Source organism: Saccopteryx leptura, chromosome 1 (genome assembly GCF_036850995.1).
Source record: "Saccopteryx leptura isolate mSacLep1 chromosome 1, mSacLep1_pri_phased_curated, whole genome shotgun sequence".
Classification (NCBI taxonomy): Eukaryota; Metazoa; Chordata; class Mammalia; order Chiroptera; family Emballonuridae; genus Saccopteryx; species Saccopteryx leptura.
The window spans coordinates 269,672,308-269,691,226 of NC_089503.1; the positions used below are offsets into that span (position 1 = coordinate 269,672,308).

At 47.6% G+C, this 18,919-nt stretch overlaps 1 protein-coding gene across 3 annotated transcripts in view; it reads left to right on the forward strand.

Annotated features, from left to right (window-relative positions):
• Positions 1-15,154: 15,154 nt before the first annotated feature.
• The window catches only part of ZNF496 (zinc finger protein 496), a 36,443-nt gene continuing 32,678 nt past the window's right edge, over positions 15,155-18,919 (forward strand). For 2 of the 3 annotated variants that reach the window (XM_066352726.1, XM_066352741.1), the window contains exons 1-5: positions 15,155-15,250; positions 15,438-15,665; positions 17,029-17,129; positions 17,467-17,893; positions 18,453-18,636. In XM_066352726.1, coding sequence (XP_066208823.1) covers positions 17,504-17,893; positions 18,453-18,636 — 574 coding nt within the window. In that variant the 5' untranslated portion in view covers positions 15,155-15,250; positions 15,438-15,665; positions 17,029-17,129; positions 17,467-17,503. The remainder of the gene's footprint in view (positions 15,251-15,437; positions 15,666-17,028; positions 17,130-17,466; positions 17,894-18,452; positions 18,637-18,919) is intronic. The other variant, XM_066352737.1, reaches the window with a different exon arrangement.

Sequence of the window (18,919 nt, forward strand, 5' to 3'; positions counted from 1 at the left end):
CAGAGAACATGGGTGAGACAAAGGAGAATCAGGTGTAGCTCTTTGTCAACTAGGCAGGTGAGGTGTGGGTTGGGCCCAGCACCTCTTTCCAGATTACAAAAATACCCTGTTTATTTATTCGGTTCCCAACAGTGAGGTGTGACTTGTACCTGGGCATGACACTCCGTTACAGCAGACAAGCTCCTGAGACATGTGACCTGTTTAGCTTGTGCCTCTCGGGCTCCTTGGCAAAACTATGGCCCTCCAATCTGCCCCCTCCAGCACTCCCCACTTTTCGTCTCTATCCTAGTGGCATACCTCTAATAAACTGACCCTTAGACACTTACTTCTGGAATAACCCAGAGGAATTGAGCAGAAGGGGGAAGAAGCAGGTAAATCAGCAGTTCAAGACTGTCTCACCGTCCAGGATTAGAGCGGACTTGCGATCCACCTTACACACAGGTGCCTCCTTGCCTGCTTCTCCCAGGGGTCAGCACTAAGCTCTGAAAAAAATACAGTGTCTGTTGGATTATACACATTGATTAAAAAGCACTCAATTCTTTTTCCTGAGCAATGTCACAGTAATCGTTATTTTAAAATTTGTGTCAGGACAATGCAAAGCACTTTGTTGACATCACCCTACTGAACACAATGAATTATTTTACACTTCTGACATTGAAGGTGTGGATTTGTTTTTCACTCAACAACTACTTTTCTTGATTTTTTGGACAATAACTTGGTGTCCTACAACTCAATTCTGACACTATCAGCCTGGAGTTATTGTTGAATCTGATAGGTTTGAGGCTCAGCCCCACAAGACCGCCCCGCTAATATGCCAATCACAAGTCCAGGCTGTCACTGGTACTTCTGATTGCCCTGCTATAAATTGAAAGGTTTCCATACCTACCCCTACTTAGGTCCGATAATTTTCCAGAATGACTCACAGAACTTAGGAAAGCATTTTACTAGTTTATGATAAAGGACACAATTCCGTAACAGCCAACGAAGAGGCACAGAGCACCAGGTGTCGGACTGGCCTGGGGAGGGGGCCAGAGCGTCTGTGCTCTCTCCAGTCCTGCTGTCCTCTTAGGGGCATGTTCACGAGTCTGAAGTTCCCGAATCCTGGCACTTAGGGCTTTTATGGAGATTCCATTATGTAGGCATGGCTGATTAAATTACTGGCCATTGGTGTCTGACCTGTGGTGGTGCAGTGGATAAGGCGTTGATCTGGAATGCTGAGGTTGCTGGTTTGAGGCCCCTGGTTTGCCCAGTCAAGGAACATATGAGAAACAACTGTGAATTGGTGCTTCCCATTTCTCCTTCTCACTGCCTTTCTCTCTCTTTTTTTTTAAATCAATAAATTTAAAAAATTTTTTAAAAATAAAATTAAAGCATTGGCCATTGGTAAACTCAACCTTCAGCCCCTCACCTCTCTCCAAAGACTGGAGGATAGAGCTGAAAGTTCCCACCCTCTAATCACATGGTTGGTTCTCCTGGCAACCAGCTCCTAACCTGAAGCTATCCAAGGGCCCCAACTTGTCATCTCATTAGCATAAACTCAAGTATGTTTGAAAGGAGCTTATTGTGAAAAACAAAAGATGCTTCTCTCATCCATATCACTCAGCAGTAAATTTGCAAGGGTTTTAGAAGTTCTGTGTCAGAAACCAGTAACAAAGACCAACGTTGTATTTATTATTACTAACCCTCACAGCCATCCTGTCTGGTGTACATTGTTGATAATTGTTAATAATGTCAACATCCCCAATCTATGGGTAAGGGAACTGAACTTTACATAATAATCACAGCTTGCACTATACAGCTTGTGCTGTGTAAGCAATGATGATTCTGTGTATATGGTGGACCATATTGAAAATTATATTATAGAGCCCATACAACTGCACATATACTATGCATGATGTTCTATTTTGTAATCTGGAAGTATAACAGTACAATATATATAAAATATATGTATATTATATATATATATATATATAGCATTATACAGCATATCCATTAAATGTTTTATTCATACAATAACCCCATATGGTAAGAATTATTATTCGACAGGTAAAGAAACCACACGTCAGTGAATGTAAATATGTATGTACGGTACATAAGATTAGACCCTACTGAAGCCACAGCTAGCTGTTGGTCTGCAGCCTCATATCCTTTGCTCTCATCATTCCCCTAAAATGCCCTTCTTCATGAAGCCAATATCTCCACGGTGTCTGCATGAATCCGGGGCCTGAGTGTGGATTTATCTTAGGGCTTAGTCACAACCTTTCCAACACATTAAACAATCTTCTTTCATTTCACAATATTCTCTCCCTACTTCAACTTAAATGTTTATTCCCCTAATCACTTTTGCAAATACCAGTTTCACATTTCCTAGATTTTTTTTTAAGATTTTATTTATTGATTTTACAGAGAAGGGTGGGGGGAGCACTCATAGTTGCTTTACTTTAGTTGTTCATTGATTGCTTGTCGTATGTTCCTTGACCCAGCAAGCCCAGGGTTTTGAACCAGAAACTTCAGCATTCCAGCAACTCTCTATCCACTGCATCACTGCAGGTCAGGCACATTTCCTAGATTCTTGTATTTGACAAAGAATGCCATAAATAAAGTTAAAAAGACAAATGATAAAGGCTATAATATATTGGTGGACAGATTCTCATTTTATATATTAAATTACTACTATCCAAAATATGTAAAGGGCTCTTAAAAATAAATTAGCAAGTAAGACATATTAGCTCTCTGCTGCCACACGTATAACAAGTGGGTGTCTGTGGGTCAGTGTTGTTGGTGACTAGGCGGTGGTTCTGGCTCCCAGTCTCTCAGGAGCTGCAGGAAGTCCACAGCATCCACTTCCAAGTTGGCACTGGGCAGCTGAAAGCAGGCTGTTCCTGGCCACAAGGCTTTCACTAGTAGAGAGCTCATGATATAGACACTCGCTTCCTCAGAGCTAGTATTGGGGCACAAAGAGAGAAGAGAGCAAGGGAGTGACAAGATGAAAGCCCCAGCATATGAATGTCCTGGGTTCTATTCCTGGTCAGGACACACAGGAGAAACAACCCTCTGCTTCTCCCCCCTTTTACTCCCTCATCTCTCACTCTCCCCCACCCCCACCCCCGCAGCCAGTGGCTTGATTGGTTTGTGTGTGGCCCCAGGTGCTGAGGATAGCTTAGTAGTTGGTCAGAGTGCAGCAGCCTCAGGTGCTAAAAATAGCTCGGTACTGGAGCATTAGCCCAAGATGGGGTTTCCAGCCAATCCCTGTCAGAGTGCATGTGGGAGTCTGTCTCACTATCTCTCCTCCTCTTACCTTAAAAATATATATATATTTATTTATTTATTTATTTTAGAGAGAAGACAGAGAGAGAGAAGTGATAGCGGATGAGCAGGAAGCATTAACTCATAGTTGCTTGTCATATGTGCCTTAGCAGGGAACCCTGAGATTTTAAACTGGCAACCTCAGCATTCCAGGTCCGATGCTTTATCCACTGCACCACCACAGGTCAGGCTGTTTCCAGATCTTAGCTATTATAAATAATAACACTGCCATGAACATAGGGGTGCATTTTTTTTTTTTTTGAATCAGTGTTTCAAGCTCCTTGGGAATTATTTCCAGAAGTAAGATTGCAGGGTCAAAAGGCGGTTCCATTTTCAATTTTCTGAAGAAACTTTATACTATTTTCCATAGTGACTGCAACAATCTGCATTCCCATCAATAGTGCATGAGGATTCCCTTTTTTCCAGACCCTCGCTAACATTTGTTGTTTGTTAATTTATTGATCACAGCTGCTCTGAGAGGTGTGAGATAATATCTCATTGTGGTATTAATTTGCATTCCTCTGATGATTAGTGTTGTTGAGCATCTTTTCATGTCCATTTTTGAACTGGATTGGGTTGTCGTATTTTTGAGGGGGGGTGTTGAGTTTTTAAGGGTTTTTGTTTGTTTTGTTTTGTTTTTTGAGTTTTTAAGTTTTTTATAAATTTTGGAAAGTAATATTTTATCAGTTGTATTGGTGAATATGTTCTCCCATTCAGTGGTTTGTTTTTTCATTTTGTTGATGGTTTCCTTTGCTGTGCAAAAATATTTTAGTTTGATGTAGTCTCATTTGTTTCTTTTCTCATTTCCCTTGCCCAAGGAGATATATCAGAAAAATACTGCTATGAGAAATGTTCAAAATTTTACTGTCTTATTTCTTCTAGTTTTGTAGTTTCATTTCTAATATTTAAGTCTTTAATCTATTTTGAGTTTTTTTTGTGTATGGTGTAAGAAGGTGGTCTAGTTTTATTATTTTTTTTTTGCATGTATCCAATTTTATCAACACCATTTATTGAAAAGACTGTCTTTACCCTATTGTATGTTCTTGCCTCCTTTGTCAAATATTAATTGATCATATGGGTGTAGGTTTATTTCTGGGCTCTTTATTCTATTCCATTGATCTATGTTTTTTATGCCAGGCCTTGTAGTATAGTGTGATATCAGGTAGCATGATTACTCTTAGTTCTTTTTCAAGATTGCTGTGGCCTGACCAGGTAGTGGTGCAGTGGATAGAGCGTCAACCTGGGAAGCAGCTGAGGACCCAGGTTCTAAACTCCAAGGTTGCCAGCCTGAGCTCAGGTTCATCTGGCTTGAGTGTGGTCTCATAAGCTTGAGCATGGGAATGCTAGCTTGAACATGGGATCATAGACATGACCCCATGGTTGCTGGCTTGAAGCCCAAAGTTGCTGTCTTGAGCCCAAGTTCGCTGGCTTGGGCAAGGGGTCACTGGCTCAGCTGTAGCCCCTGGATCAAGGCATGTATGAGAAAGCAATCAATGAACAACTGAAGTGCCGCACTATAAGTTGATGCTTCTCATTTCTCTCCCTTCCTTTCTCTCTCTCTCTCTCTCTCTCTCTCTCTCTCTCTCTCTCTCTCTCTCGCAAAAGCAAAAAAAAAAAAAAAAGAAGAAGATTGTTGTGGTTTCTGATAAATTTTTGGAATATTTCTTCTAGTTCTATGAAATACATGAGTTTCTGATAGGAATTGCGTTGAATCTATAGACTGCTTGGGTAATATGGACATTTAATGATGTTAATTCTTCCTATCCATGAGTACAGGTCTTTTACATCCTTGGTTAAATTAATTCCCAGGCATTTTATTCTTTTCGAAGCAATTGTAAGTGGTATTGTTTTTTTGGTTTCCCTTTCTGATAGATCATTATTGGTATATAAAAATGCAACTGATTTCTAGATATTTATTTTGTATTCTGCTACTTAACTGAATTCATTTATCAGTTCCAGTAGTTTTTTGGTGGAATCTTTAGGGTTCTCTATATCATTTCATCTGACAGCTGTAAGGGGGACATGGGGGACTGGGCAAGGAAAGTGGAGGAATAGAGCAACAATGGACCAAAAACAACAAGAAGTCATGGCCTGACCTGTGGTAGCACAGAGGATAAGCCCTTGACCTGGAACATTGATGTAACCAGTTCGAGGCCCCAGGCTTGCCTGGTCAAGGCACAAAAAGAAGTAACTACTATGAGTTGATGTTTCCTGCTCCTCCCCAACCCCTACCTTTCTCTCTCTCTCTCTCTCTCTCTCTCTCTCTAAATCGATAAATCGATAAATAAAATCTTATAAAAAAAAACACAAAAAACCTCATAGACATGAACAACAGTGTGGTGATTGGGATGAAGGAGGTAAAGGAGAGTATGGGGGCATAAATGGTGTTGGACAAAGACTTGACTTGCTGGGGGTGAATACCCAGTATGGTGTATGGAGATGGGTTGTACAATTGGTCACCTAAATTCATGTCACCTTAATAAATTCAATTTTAAAAAAAAGAAGGGCCCCACCAGGTGGTGGCGCAATGGATAGAGAGTCAGACTGGGATGCGGAGGACCCAGGTTCAAGACCTCGAGGTCGCCAGCTTGACCACAGGCTCACCTGGTCTGAGCAAGGCTCACCAGCTTGAGCCCAAGGTCCCTGGCTTGAGCAAGGGGTCACTCTGCACTAGTCCCCCGGTCAAGGCACATATGAGAAATCAAGGAATAACTAAGAAGCCTCAACGAAGAATTGATGTTTCTCATCTCTCTCCCTTCCTGTCTGTCCCTATCTGTCCCTCTCTCTGACTCTCTCTGACTCTGCCACAAAAAATAAAATAAAATAAAATCGTTTAAAAAAAAAAAGAAGGAAAAGTTATTCAGTGCTAACAGCTCAACTGTAATACAACAAGGCTGTGGAAAGGCTCACTTTGAAGTAATCACAGCTATGAGGTGGCCCTGGGGCCAGGCCCCTCTGTAGTTCCTTCAGGAAGCAGCAGTCTACCTCCTCAGGTGGAAAGGCAAAGTGCACTATCTGAGTCAGAAAGAAGCTGACTCATATAGAAAGAAGGCCCTCCCTGGTCCTGGGACTGGTCCATGCTCAAGCAAATGAGAACTCGAAATCATGAAGTTTGGTCCAAAAACATTGTCCTGATTGGTTAGAATTGAGCCACTCTGATTGGTTGGTGAAGATGCTAATAGCACAGATATACTTGAGGATGGGAAAGTCTCAATCTTATTGTTTAAAATAGGATTCCAGGCCCTGGCCGGTTGGCTCAGCGGTAGAGCGTCGGCCTGGCGTGCGGGGGACCCAGGTTTGATTCCCGGCCAGGGCACATAGGAGAAGCGCCCATTTGCTTCTCCACCCTCACCCTCCTTCCTCTCTTTCTGTCTCTTCCCCTCCCGCAGCCAAGGCTCCTTTGGATGGCGCTAGAGTGGCTCTGGTCTCGGCAGAGCGACGCCCCGGAGGGGCAGAGCATCGCCCCCACCAGCTTCTCCCCCTGGTGGGCGTGCAGGGTGGATCCCAGTCGGGCGCATGCGGAAGTCTGTCTGACTGTCTCTCCCCGTTTCCAGCTTCAGAAAAATACAAAAATAAAAAATAATAAAATAAAATAGGATTCCAGGAACTCTTTTATAAGGGTGCCTTAGCTGGCAGAAACACAATGCAGGCAGGCAGGTGAGTGCAGAGGTTGATAGATATCGTTCAGGGCATGCTTCTCCCTACAGTGTAATCTGCATAAGAGGCTCCTGTGTAGAATGGGCTGCTAGGCTCTGTTTTTTAAAATTTGAATCCAGTTAGCCACCTTGTTGGTAATAACTTTTTTAGGGTGCACAAAAGTATGCACCAAAATATCTGAACCAGATAAGAGATATACCTACAGAGGAGATTAATAGTGTGAGACAATATTCTCATTGCACCTGTACCTTACGAAAAACAACAATGAATATACTAAAGTTTTGTAGTTTATTTCCTTCTAAGAACGTTGTCACAACCCAACTCTAAAAACAAAACCCACAAGACCGGCCAAAATCACAAACTAAGGCTGACCCTCCTGGCCTTTGGGACCTCCTCCTCAGGGCTTTCAACCCCTAATTTAGTACAAATTGGGAAGACAGGAGAGAAGAAGGGGGTGGGGAGAGGAGAAAAGGCCCTTTCCGTTCCTTTGGGGCTGTAAAGCAAAGGCTCACAGAGCAAGGTCCCGGTGACTCTCTTCTATGAGGGTATGCTGAAGAGCCAACGTGTGTCCGCAAGAGGGCGCGTGAAAGACGCCTTGGCCATACTCCTCTGAAGACCACCCAGTACTTTTAAATAAATAAAAATAAAAAAGACAAGAGAAATACAAGCCCGGCACAGGCGCGGGCGTGCGCTACCCCGGGTCTTGCGGGGTTGGGCGAGTCCTGGCCCGGTGTGGGGACTTCGGCGCGGTTGGGCTGAGCGTGCGTCCACTTGGAGTGGCTGCCGCTCCCTGCAGCACAGATGGAGGAGCTTAATCGTTTTATAGCTGAGAGCTGGACTCTGGGAAGATTTCTGAACCTCAAGATGCCCGAAGCATCTCGGCCCCTTCTGGTGGTGACTACAAAGTAAGACGGGTGGGAAGTTCACCCCTAAACTCTGGGGTGCAAGGGACAGATTTGTGACTCCTCCAGGTAGAAGTGCGTGACCTTGCAAGTTGTACTTTAGAAGTCCAGAGCTTGTGGCTCCCTCACTGAACGTGTACGTCCCTCCGATCCTGTTGTGGCTGTGAAGGCTCTGGATGGCTGGGATCTGTTTGGTCTGGAGCTCCTCACCGCATGCCATGCCCACTCCACCACCACCTCCTTCTGGGACCTCTGGGTGCGGTTCCTAGCAGGCCGGACCCACTGGCCTCCTCAGAAATACTGTACCTGAGACCAGGATTGCACATCAAACATTCTTTGGCTCCAGGCCAGTGATGCTGGAGAGGGCGGTGCCCCCAGGATCTAGTTTAGGAACCTGAGGGCAGCTATGTTCGCAGTATTTCTCTAATTTAAAAAATATTTTTCACCTTTGAGTCAGCAAAGCAATTAATTTTAGAAGAGTACACAACTGCTAATATTGCAAGAAGAGCAGACATTGTGCAGGGAACTCATAATTGAAAACACCCCACCCACCACTGCGTGCAAGGCGCATCATTGCCCTCTCACTGGGGGGGGGGGGGGGGGGAGGGAAGAGGAGGGGGAGGGGGGGAATACCTAAAGGCCACAGCTGGACTGGGCAGAGTGATGCTTCAGGCTTTAGAGTCCCTCCTTGCAGGGGAACTTTTCTTTGGGTCCACTTAAAACAGAATGGTTGGTGGAGGTGTGTGAAGTGGGCAGAGGCAGTCAAAAGATACAAACTTCCAGTTAAGAAATAAGTAAGTCCTGAGATATCACATCCAGGTGGTGACTGTAGTCACTGCTGTATCATACAGCTGAAAGTTGCTGAGGGAGTAGACTTAAAAGCTCTCATCACAAGAAAATAATGTAATTGTGCGATGATGAATATTCACTAAACTTGAAACCAGAAATATTGGCCTTCGTGCTGCCTGTCACCACTTTAGCCAAATCAATAGAGACAGGGATTGAACCTTTATGAGAGCTTTATTCAGATGGCCTGCAATCTAAGGAGATGGGGTTATGTACCCTAAACTGTCTCAACCCCCTATTCCAACCTTTTTAGAAAGGGGAAAAAAAGGGTAGGAAGGGTGTTAGAATTTCAAGAAAAGTTGTTCAGATCACAGTCAAAGCTAACCGGATCTTCTGCATTCCACCCTTGGAGCACAAAGGCTTTGCTCATGGAGCCCCCGGGGCACAGAAGTGGGTGGCTTGCAGATTACAGATCTAGTTATGTCATGTAAGCTCCTCCAGGTATCCCAGTTCCTGGAACAGAGCTTTTATTTGGATTAACCATTAAGTGTATTGATTATAACTAAAGCCACCATTACTCAAGCTAAAATTTTAACTCTTGAGTTTCCCGTTATCAAAGTTACTGTGTTGAACTAAGCTTATTTCTCAATATATACAGGTTGCCCTCTGCATCTTAGGGTTCTGTATCCCAAGATTCAACCAACAGGGGGCAATTATAAAAAAAAAAAAAAGTTACATTGTCTGGATGAAAAAGGTGAAGGGATTAAGTAAAGAAAAATAAAAAATAAAAAAACTCATAGCCTGACCAGGTGGTGGTGCAGTAGATAAAGCATACACCTGAGATGCTGAGGAACCAGGTTCAAAACCCTGAGGTCACTGACTTGAGTGTGGGCTCACCATCTTGAGTACAGGGTTGCCGGCTTGAGCATGGAATAATAGACATGATGCCATGGTCGTTGGCTTGAGCCCAAAGCTCACTGGCTTAAAGCTCAAGGTCTGTGGCTTGAGCCCAAAGTCTCTGGCTTGAGCAAAGGGTCACTGGCTTAGCTGGAGCCCCTGCCCAGTCAAGGCACATATGAGAAAACAATCATTGAACAACTAAAGTGCCGCAACTACAAGTTGATGCTTTTCATCTCTCTCCCTTCCTGCCCCTGTCTCTCTCTCTCTCTCTCACACACACACACACACACACACACACACACACACACAAAACTCATAGACATTGACAATCATATGGTGATTACAAGAAGGAAAGGGGGTGGGGAAAGGTAAAGAGGGTAAAGGAAGTATAAAGGGTGACTGGAGGAGATGTGACTTGGGGTGGTGAACTGTAAAGCCAGTAGCCAGGGCTACCATCACAGCCTGGCCCATGCAGGTTCGCATTGGATTCGGACAGTTGGTAAAGAAACAACGGAGCCAAAAACTGATGGGCTGTCATCTTTAATTCTAGCTTGCAACCGGCGGGCAAGTAAAAACACACACTGGGCTCCAAAACCCACTCACATTCAGTGCTCACAAAGCTACTGACTTATCCGAGTTTTCTAGAATCAAAGGTTTCTAGCTCACCAGACTTATTCACCTCTGCTCCCCATCTCCTTCCTTCTCTCTGCACAAACTCTGCACTAACTGGCTTCTCCCTCAACACTCCACCATCTTGGCTGCCTCTCCTGGCCTCCTCCACGTGGCCTTTCTCTGCTCTCTCCTCTCTCCTCTGATGTTAATCTCAGGAACCAAGAGTGCAAGCTCTCGTTCTGCCCCCATTTTATAGTGCAGAAATCAAAGCCTTTAATCCAATATACAAAATAGGGAAGTCTCTAATACAAAGTCACATATCTGAGTCATGATGGGATTGTACCACCCCACATCAAAAAGGGTGGGAAAGGCTTAATCCTAAAACCAAGCCCCAGGCTACAAGAATCCTACCTGCCCACAGCCTGCCCCCAACACACATTAATATCACCTGGGCAATGGCCTCCATGTGGGCAGCACCAGCTTTAACAAAGTGAGCATAATATATTTTATCTGCCCAACATGAACATACAATATTATATACAGATGTGTATTATAGAATTATATACGTGAAACCTATATAACTTTATTAATCAATGTCACCCCAATAAATTCAATATATGTAAAGCCAGCAGCCACGGCCAGGGCCACCATCAGAGCAGCCCAGCCCATGCAGGTTCGCATTGGATTCGGACAGTCGGTAAAGAAACAACGGAGCCACAAACTGGTGGGCCATAGTCTTTAATTCTAGCTTGCACCCGGCGGGCAAGTAAAAACACACACTGGGCTCCGAAACCCACTCACATTCAGTGCTCACAAAGCCACTGTCTTATCCGAGTTTCCTAGAATCAAAGGTTTCTAGCTCACCAGCCTTATTCTCCTCAGTTCCCCATCTCCTTCCTTCTCCAGCGTCAAACTGCACAAACTGGCCTCTCACTCAATACTCTGCCATCTTGGCTGCTTCTCCTGGCCACATGGCCTCTTTCTGCTCTCTGCTCTGCTCCCTCTGCTCTCTCATGCTAATCATCCCAGGAACCAAGAGCCCAAGCTCCCTTTCTGCCCCCATTTTATAGTGTAGATTCAAAACCTTTAATCCAATATACAAAATAGGGAAGTCTCTAATACAAAGTCACTTCTCTGAGGCATGATTGGATTGTACCACCCCACATCAAAAAGGGTGGGAAAGGCTAATCCCAAAGCCAAGCCCCAGGCTACAAGGATTCTGCCTGCCTTTAGCCCACCCCAACACACATTAATATCACCTGGGCGATGGCCTCCTCGTGGGCAGCACCATCTTTAACAAAGTGAGCATAATACATTTTATCTGCCCAACAATATAAAAGCTACATTGTTGCTGACTATGTAGTTAGACCTACATAGTTGCATCTGAGACTTTTTTCTTGTCATTATTTCATAAACAACACAGGATAACAATTTATATAGCATTTATATTGTATTAGGATGATAGTACTCTAGAAGTTATTTGAGGGACTAGAGCATCCTCAAATTTTAGTGTCCCTAGGGGCCTTGGAATCAATCACCGGTAGATACCAAGGGACAACTGTCTATATAGCAAATGATTATGTTGTGTACCTATAACTAATAAAATGTTATATGTTGGCCTGACCTGTGGTGGCGCAGTGGGATAAAGCATCGACCTGGAACACTGAGGTTGCCGGTTCGAAACCTTGGGCTTGCCTGGTCAAGGCACATATGGGAGTTGATGCTTCCTGCTCCTCCCCCTTCTCTCTCTCTCTCTCTCAGTCCTCTCTCTCTAAAAAATCAATAAATAAAATATTTAAAAATAAATAAATAAATAAAAATAAATAAATAAAATGTTATATGTCATTTATATCTCAACACACACAAAAAGAATACAATGGCTACTACAGGTAATGACTGAAAACTTTCATTACGTATTAAAATCACCTAAAGCAGTGTTCCTCCAACTTTTGTGTTTAAGACACTCAGCTGAAGAACCTATGAAAAAGGAAGTCTTTGGCCCAACTCCCAGCAATTCTAGGACATAGGAGCCTTGCTTGGCCTTAAAGAAACTTGGGTGGTAGCGAAGCAACTGCATGTTGACAGATACTGGTAGAAATGCCGAAGTGTGGGTTGGAAGGCTCTTGCCTACTTCTTTCCTTTTGGGAAAGTCTGCAGAGGCTGTTGGCCATCAACATTCTCATCACAACACAAACACTCCACAGAATGTACTTTCAGAACTTATGATCTAAAAAAGTAAATAAATAAAAAAAAGAAAGAAAGGCCTGACCTGTGGTGGTGCAGTGGATAAAGCGTCGACCTGGAATGCTGAGGTTGCCGGTTCAAAACCCTGAGCTTGCCTGGTCAAGGCACATATGGGAGTTGATGCTTCCTGCTCCTCCCCCTGTTCTCTCTCTATCTCTCCCTTTCTCTCTTTCCCCCCTCTCTCTAATAAAAATGAATAAATAAAATCTAAAAAAGTAAATTTAAAAACAAAAAAGAACTTATGGTCAGCATGCTCAGGCGGTGGCACAGTGGATAGAGCGCCGGCCTGGGATGCTGAGGACCCAGGTTTGAAACCCTGAGGTTGCCAGCTTGAGTACAGCCTTACTGGTGGCTTGAGTGTGGTATTATAGACATGACCCCTGGTCACTGGTTTGAGCCCAAAGGTCACTGGCTTGAGCCCAAGATCACTGGTTCAGCTGGAGCCTCCTGGTCAAGGCACATATGAGAAAACAATCAATGATCAACTGAAGTGCCACAACTATGAGTTGATGCTTCCCATCTCTCTCTCTCTTTCTCTCTCTCCAAAAAGAAAAAAAAAGAAAGAAAGAAAACTTATGGTCTAACATGGTTATTATCTTTCACACGGTTTACAATTGAAAACCAAAGAAAGAAATGCACTTACTATCATATCTAGTACTAGTACTTATGTGTGTACGTGAGGTTCCTTCTATAAACCATAACTTTGTCCTGTGCTCCAAAAGATACAAATACAGGGAAAGAAATTTGACATTTTCTTCCCTCAAGGTCAGGCTTATCTTTGTTCTAAGTAAGCCTGCACTCCTCTAACCCTAAATGTATATTTGGGTCTCTTCTCAAACACACATTGCACCTTACCATTGGCCATTTAGGATGGATTTCAAATCCTGGATTTGAGTAGCTTTTCAACTATGGGTTGTGTGTTTCCTTCTGAGGATTTTCCAGGCTCCAGGCTGATACCCAAACCAAAACTATTTCTAGAGAGGGCCTCTTGTTCTGGAAAATAACTCATCAAATTGTGGAGAGATCTGTGAGAAGTAACCAGTGGTGAAGCCACTGGGGGCTTCCCTGATTCCTACTTTTTGCAGATCTTGAGAAAACAAAAGTCTTATTTCCGAGACCGCAGTGTCTATGGACTTATTTCCCCAACTAGAGCGATGCACTCAGACATCCCATCCCCACTTGCTTCTTCATTACACAACGGTAATACTGGCATTGACCCATGAGTTGATTGAGCCCAGCACAACTCATGGACCTAAAGGGAAAGCAGTTTTTTGCGAGGTTCCAGGTTTAAAGACAGGGTCCTAATTCTCATTATAAGGAGAAGAAAAGGGTAGAGAAAGGGATTTGGAATTTCAAGGGAGTTAAATCAGATAAAAGTTAATTGGATCATAGTCAGCAAGTGTTTTGTCCTTAGAGTACAAAGGCTTTGCTTGCAATCCCCTGGGGCAGAAAGATGGATCACTTAAGTCACAAAGGCCTGACAAAGGTATCCCAGTTCCTGAAACAAAGCTTTCACTTGCATTAACCATTATGCCCACTGAGCATAATCAAAGCCACCATTAATTACTTAAGTTAAACTTTTAACTCTTGAGGTCCCTCAATCACCAGTAACTTATATTAGTCAGGAGTGATAATTGATCATTTAAAAGAAGAATCAAGAGTCACCAGGCTGTGGCATGAGGACACACTCAGGGCAAGGGTATAGGGTCTTGGCCCACTACCTCCTCCCAACCTTCTTAGCCAAGCCATGTTTGAGGGGGAGAGGTGGCGGCTGGATTGTTCTGACTGAAAGCAGAGGTGTCTGCAATCAGGTGACCTGGTGCACAGAGACTTTTCCCTGCCTTTTATTCCGTGGGACAGTTCAACTTCAATACCAGGCGACAGAGGGAATCAGACCTGTGCAGGAGACCCGAGGCACTCTTTCTCCATGCTCCAATATCTGAAAGAGTAGGGACCCAGGAAGACCCTTCCTGACTCAGGGGCTATGCTCAGCATAAGATAGTGTTTGGGGGATTCGGCGGCTCCAATTCCTGCTTGCTCCTCACTGCCACTTCCTTCCAAAGGCCTCTGACCTCTCCCTGTGCCTCTGGCTCCGAGTGAACCGAGAGCACTTAGTTCTCCGACCAGCTGCTCGGGGTGAGATTCCTCATGCTCAGAAAAGTCCATGCCGCGGGCCACCTTCCTTAAACTGAAATTCCGCCAATCTGCTTTACCCCCAAGAAAGTGCAAGCTGACACCTCGGGGGTCCCAGAGAGGTCGTGTGCATTTCTCTCGCCCTTCTCGCCCCTTCAGCGGCCGCAGCCTGCTCAGAGAACGGATTTGGGCCATCATGGGGTAGCGCCTGCCGGGGACGGTCACCAGGGATTCCTAAGTGGAGCGGCTCCCTTCCCCGTTCCAGCCTGTCGCCGCGGCCTCGTATTGGTTCTTCCGGGCATCCACAAGCCCGGGGGACGCGGGAGTGGGCAAGACAGCGGAGAAGAGCGCCGCGCGCCCCCGGGCCGCCTGTGTCCCCCTCGGCCACCGCCTGCGGGCGCCATCCCCACGCTCCCTCCTTGGTCGACGGCGGGGCCTGGACCCCGGCCCGCGCTGAGGCCAGGACGCGCGCGGAGAGGGCGGGGCTCGCGCGGCCCCGGCCGGGGGTGTCGGGTGTCACCCCTTCGCGCACCTCGGCCGGGGGGCGGGGAACGAACCACTGAGATGCCGAGACCTCCGCTGTCCTAGAGCGGAGCAGGAAGTGTCCCAGGGGAGGGAGCCGGAGGGTCCGGCCTTTCCTCTCCTCCGCGTCCGGCGGGCTCCGGGGCGGCCAAGCTTGAGCGGCCCGCCAACGGGAACGCGCTGCGGCGGTGAGTGCGGCCGGGCTCCTGGGGCCCAAGCGGCGCCCTCGCCTGCCTCCCCGGGCTCCGAGCCCCGGCCCCCCGCTCCCAACACTCGCTGCCCCGCGCCCCCCCGGCCGCGCGCGTCCCCATCCCGCAGCCGATGCGCAGCGGATCTGCGGGCGGGGGAGAAGGCAGCGCTCATATTGTTTTCCAGGCGCCCGCGTTGGTTCCTGCTGTTCCCCTCCCACGCGGAGCCGAGGCTTTCTGGATGAGCAGGACACGGGGCTTGGCTGGCCAGGGACGGAGTCGGGTCCTGTGGAGAGCCCGCCTCGGGAAGGACGCCGGGGTCCGGCCGGGAATGATGAGAAGCGGCTGCGGAAACGAACCCGCAGCGAGAGCGGTTTGAGCAGCTGGACGCTGGGAAGGAGCTCCGGGCTGCGAGGTGCGAGCCCGGCTGGCCGCGCGGGGGGTGGGGGTACGTGTTTGTGCGCGCGCGCGGAGGTGGGGCGAGGAGCGATCGGCCCGGTGCGAGGGAAAAATCGCCCTTTCCCTGGCCTGCTGTGCCCCCCCCCCTTTTCTTTCAGCAGATCCCGCGCCGCCCCCCTCCCCCCGGGCTGCTGTAAGCCCAGCCCCGCCCCGCCCCGCCCCGCGGGGTACTCCCGGAGCCAGGGTCGTTCATTCATCAAGCATCTCTCCTGAGCCTCCTACCTCCAGGTGCCTGGTGACAAAGAGGAACGCTGCTGTCTGGTTAGGGCTGGTTCTCTACGGACACTGAGGGCTGAGGGTGGGGCCTGGGTCCAGTAAGTTGGGGCAGACCCCGAGGAACCCCGAGGCCCTGGCAGTGTGGTGGCTGAGCTCAGGGACTTTGGGACGGTGGGGCCGAGCCTAGATTCAAGGATTGCAGGAGCTGGCACTGAAGGAAGGCTACCGTCGTAGGGGCAGTCTGCACAGTGCCCAGCCAGACTCTTCAAGTCTGTTTTCCGTTGAAAAGCCAAGTGGTCCAGACACCTGAGTTTTTCTGACTTGCTATTCCGTGGCTTTGTGGATCTCTGGTCTTCCTATGAAATAGGAAGGAGGCCTGCATTCTGCATGGGGCCCTTGGGGCAGCTGAGCTGTTGGAGGAGAGGGTTAAGCTGGGGCATCTCATACAGTCTGTGTGTGGAGATCCAGTGACTGTGCCCAGTGGTCTCAGAGGCCTGAGGGAGGAGGAGGGACTTTGTCTGGGTCTCAGTCTGTGAGTAGTGGCTGTTACTCATGTTGCCCTGTGTGTATTCAGTGGTGAGGTAGAGAAGCCCTGATCCCTACTGTGCACATGGGAAGCTGTGTCTTCAGCACCCCCTGCCTCTGTCCTGCCTGAGAGGGGCTCTTTTGTATGTGAAAGTGCCTTCATCATGGTTTGAAGATGACAAGGGTAGAGAAAGCTGGTAGAAGCAAGGTTGAAGGTCAAGGCATCTTTAAATATATGCTAAAGCTCACTAGTCAGATGTTAGCAAGTCATGGAGAGGTTAATTTGAAAATGCAGGTGTTTTTAAATACATGGCATTGCTATTCTCCAGTAATCTCACAGTGTGAGATTGTCACTTTTGACTGTCCCATTTCTTGTTTCAGTCTCTTCCCAGCCATGTGCTTCACCTCTGTCCCCCATTGCAGACTCCACAGGGCAGGGCCAGTTCTGACTGTCGGTCTAGCAGGTCCAGTACCAACAGTCAGCCCTGGCCACCAACAGGGTGGATTTCCCTTTCTGGAAACACCTTCATGGCTCTTCCCTGCACATCTGTCTTTGTCTTTCCAACCATCTTGTAAAGGTCTCAAGGGCAAGGACGGTGACTGGCTCGGAAGCCCCAAAATAGCAGTCTGCTTGGCTTGGCCCTCTTGGGTCCTCTCCCAGAGCATCTGGCCACCGAAGGTACCAGAGTCTTCATTTCTCCTATCTCCTGTATGTAGCCCTGTCAGTGTCATGGAATGCTTGGAATGTCTTTGTCATTGAAAGGCCACCATTTTTCTCCCTGACTCCTTGTCTTGTTTATCTGGTTGACCAGTTAGGAGGGTCATGTACTGATGCTGTGGGGGGTGGTAGTTCCCTTTCTTCCTCTGTGTAAGGACCAGCCACACTGACACTTCTCACATGCCCCAGGGCTTCTTCCAAGGGCTGGTCTCTGGGCCTTGTCACTCCCCATCGCCACCCCCAAAATCACCTGCAGGAGACCAGAGCATTGAAGCCAGTGATTTCTGTTTGGAAATAGGGTCGTCTTCTGCTGCTGACCCCCATCAAATCCCATCATGCCCACAGCCCTGTGCCCCCGAGTCTTGGCTCCGAAGGAAAGTGAGGAGCCCAGGAAAATGAGGAGCCCACCAGGAGAGAGCCCTGGCCCTCAGGGCGAGCTTCCCAGCCCTGAGTCCTCCCGACGCCTCTTCCGCCGATTCCGTTACCAGGAGGCAGCGGGCCCCCGTGAGGCCCTGCAGCGCCTCTGGGACTTGTGCCGGGGCTGGCTGCGGCCTGAACGGCATAGCAAGGAGCAGATCCTGGAGCTGCTGGTGCTGGAGCAGTTTCTGGCCATCCTGCCCCACGAGATCCAGGGCTGGGTGCGTGCCCAGGAGCCCGAGAGCGGAGAGCAGGCTGTGGCTGCTGTGGAGGCACTGGAACGGGAGCCGGGGAGACCCTGGCAGTGGGTAAGCGGAGCAGCTGCTCGGGACTGGCTGGAGGTTGGGAGGAGAGGGGTAAGAGTGGGCTGGGCAGCAATGAGCCACGAACTGGCAGATGAGGAATTCAGTCGTGGGTTCCACATGACTGTTGGTTTCTCAGTAAAGCAGGTTGCATTCCCTAAAGGCTCTAATTTGGGGATAAGTCTTCCCCTTTTACAGCCTTCTCCATGGCCTAAGCCAGTGGTCAGCAAACTCATTAGTCAACAGAGCCAAATATCAACAGTACAACGATTGGAATTTCTTTTGAGAGCCAAATTTTTTAAACTTAAACTATATAGGTAGGTACATTCCTTATCGAGGTAGCACCCGCACGTGGTATTTAGTGGAAGAGCCATACTCAAGGGGCCAAAGAGCCTCATGTGGCTTGCGAGCCGCAGTTTGCTGGCCAGGGGCCTAGGCTAAGTCTGTAGTAGTCAGCTATGGAGGTGATGATCAGTAGGCCAAGGGAGGGAACTCACATTGCTGCTGGCCTTTGCTAGCGAGGGACCTCTGCACAAGTCCTGAAAAGCTCTCTCTGGGATTTCAGCTCAAACACTGTGAGGACCCTGTGGTGATTGACGATGGGGATGGCCCTCCAGACCAGGAACAGGAGCTGCTGCCAGCAGATCCCCAGAGCCAACTTGCAAAAAGCCAGGAACCCCAGCCAGTGGCCCAGTCCCCAGGCCTCGGGCTTCCCAGCAGGCTGCCAGGCCAGCTCATCGGGGACCCAGGTAGGATGCCTGGAAGTGTTGGGGAGGGGCCTTTATACCCCACCGCATGGTTTGGTGGAGGCTCTAGACCTCAGTACTTCTCTTTTGTCCCCTGACCATCCATAAACTACTTTTAAGGCCTTGGTTTCTCCCTGGAGTGTTTGAATCAGAATCTCTTGAGACTATTGTTCGTTTCATGGTGCCCTGTTCACCCAGAGGGGCCTCAGCTGGACAGGAGTGTCTTTGAGGCTGCTCTGTGCGGGCACAGTGTTGGGTTCTGTGACTTTGGGGGTAGCTGGGCACT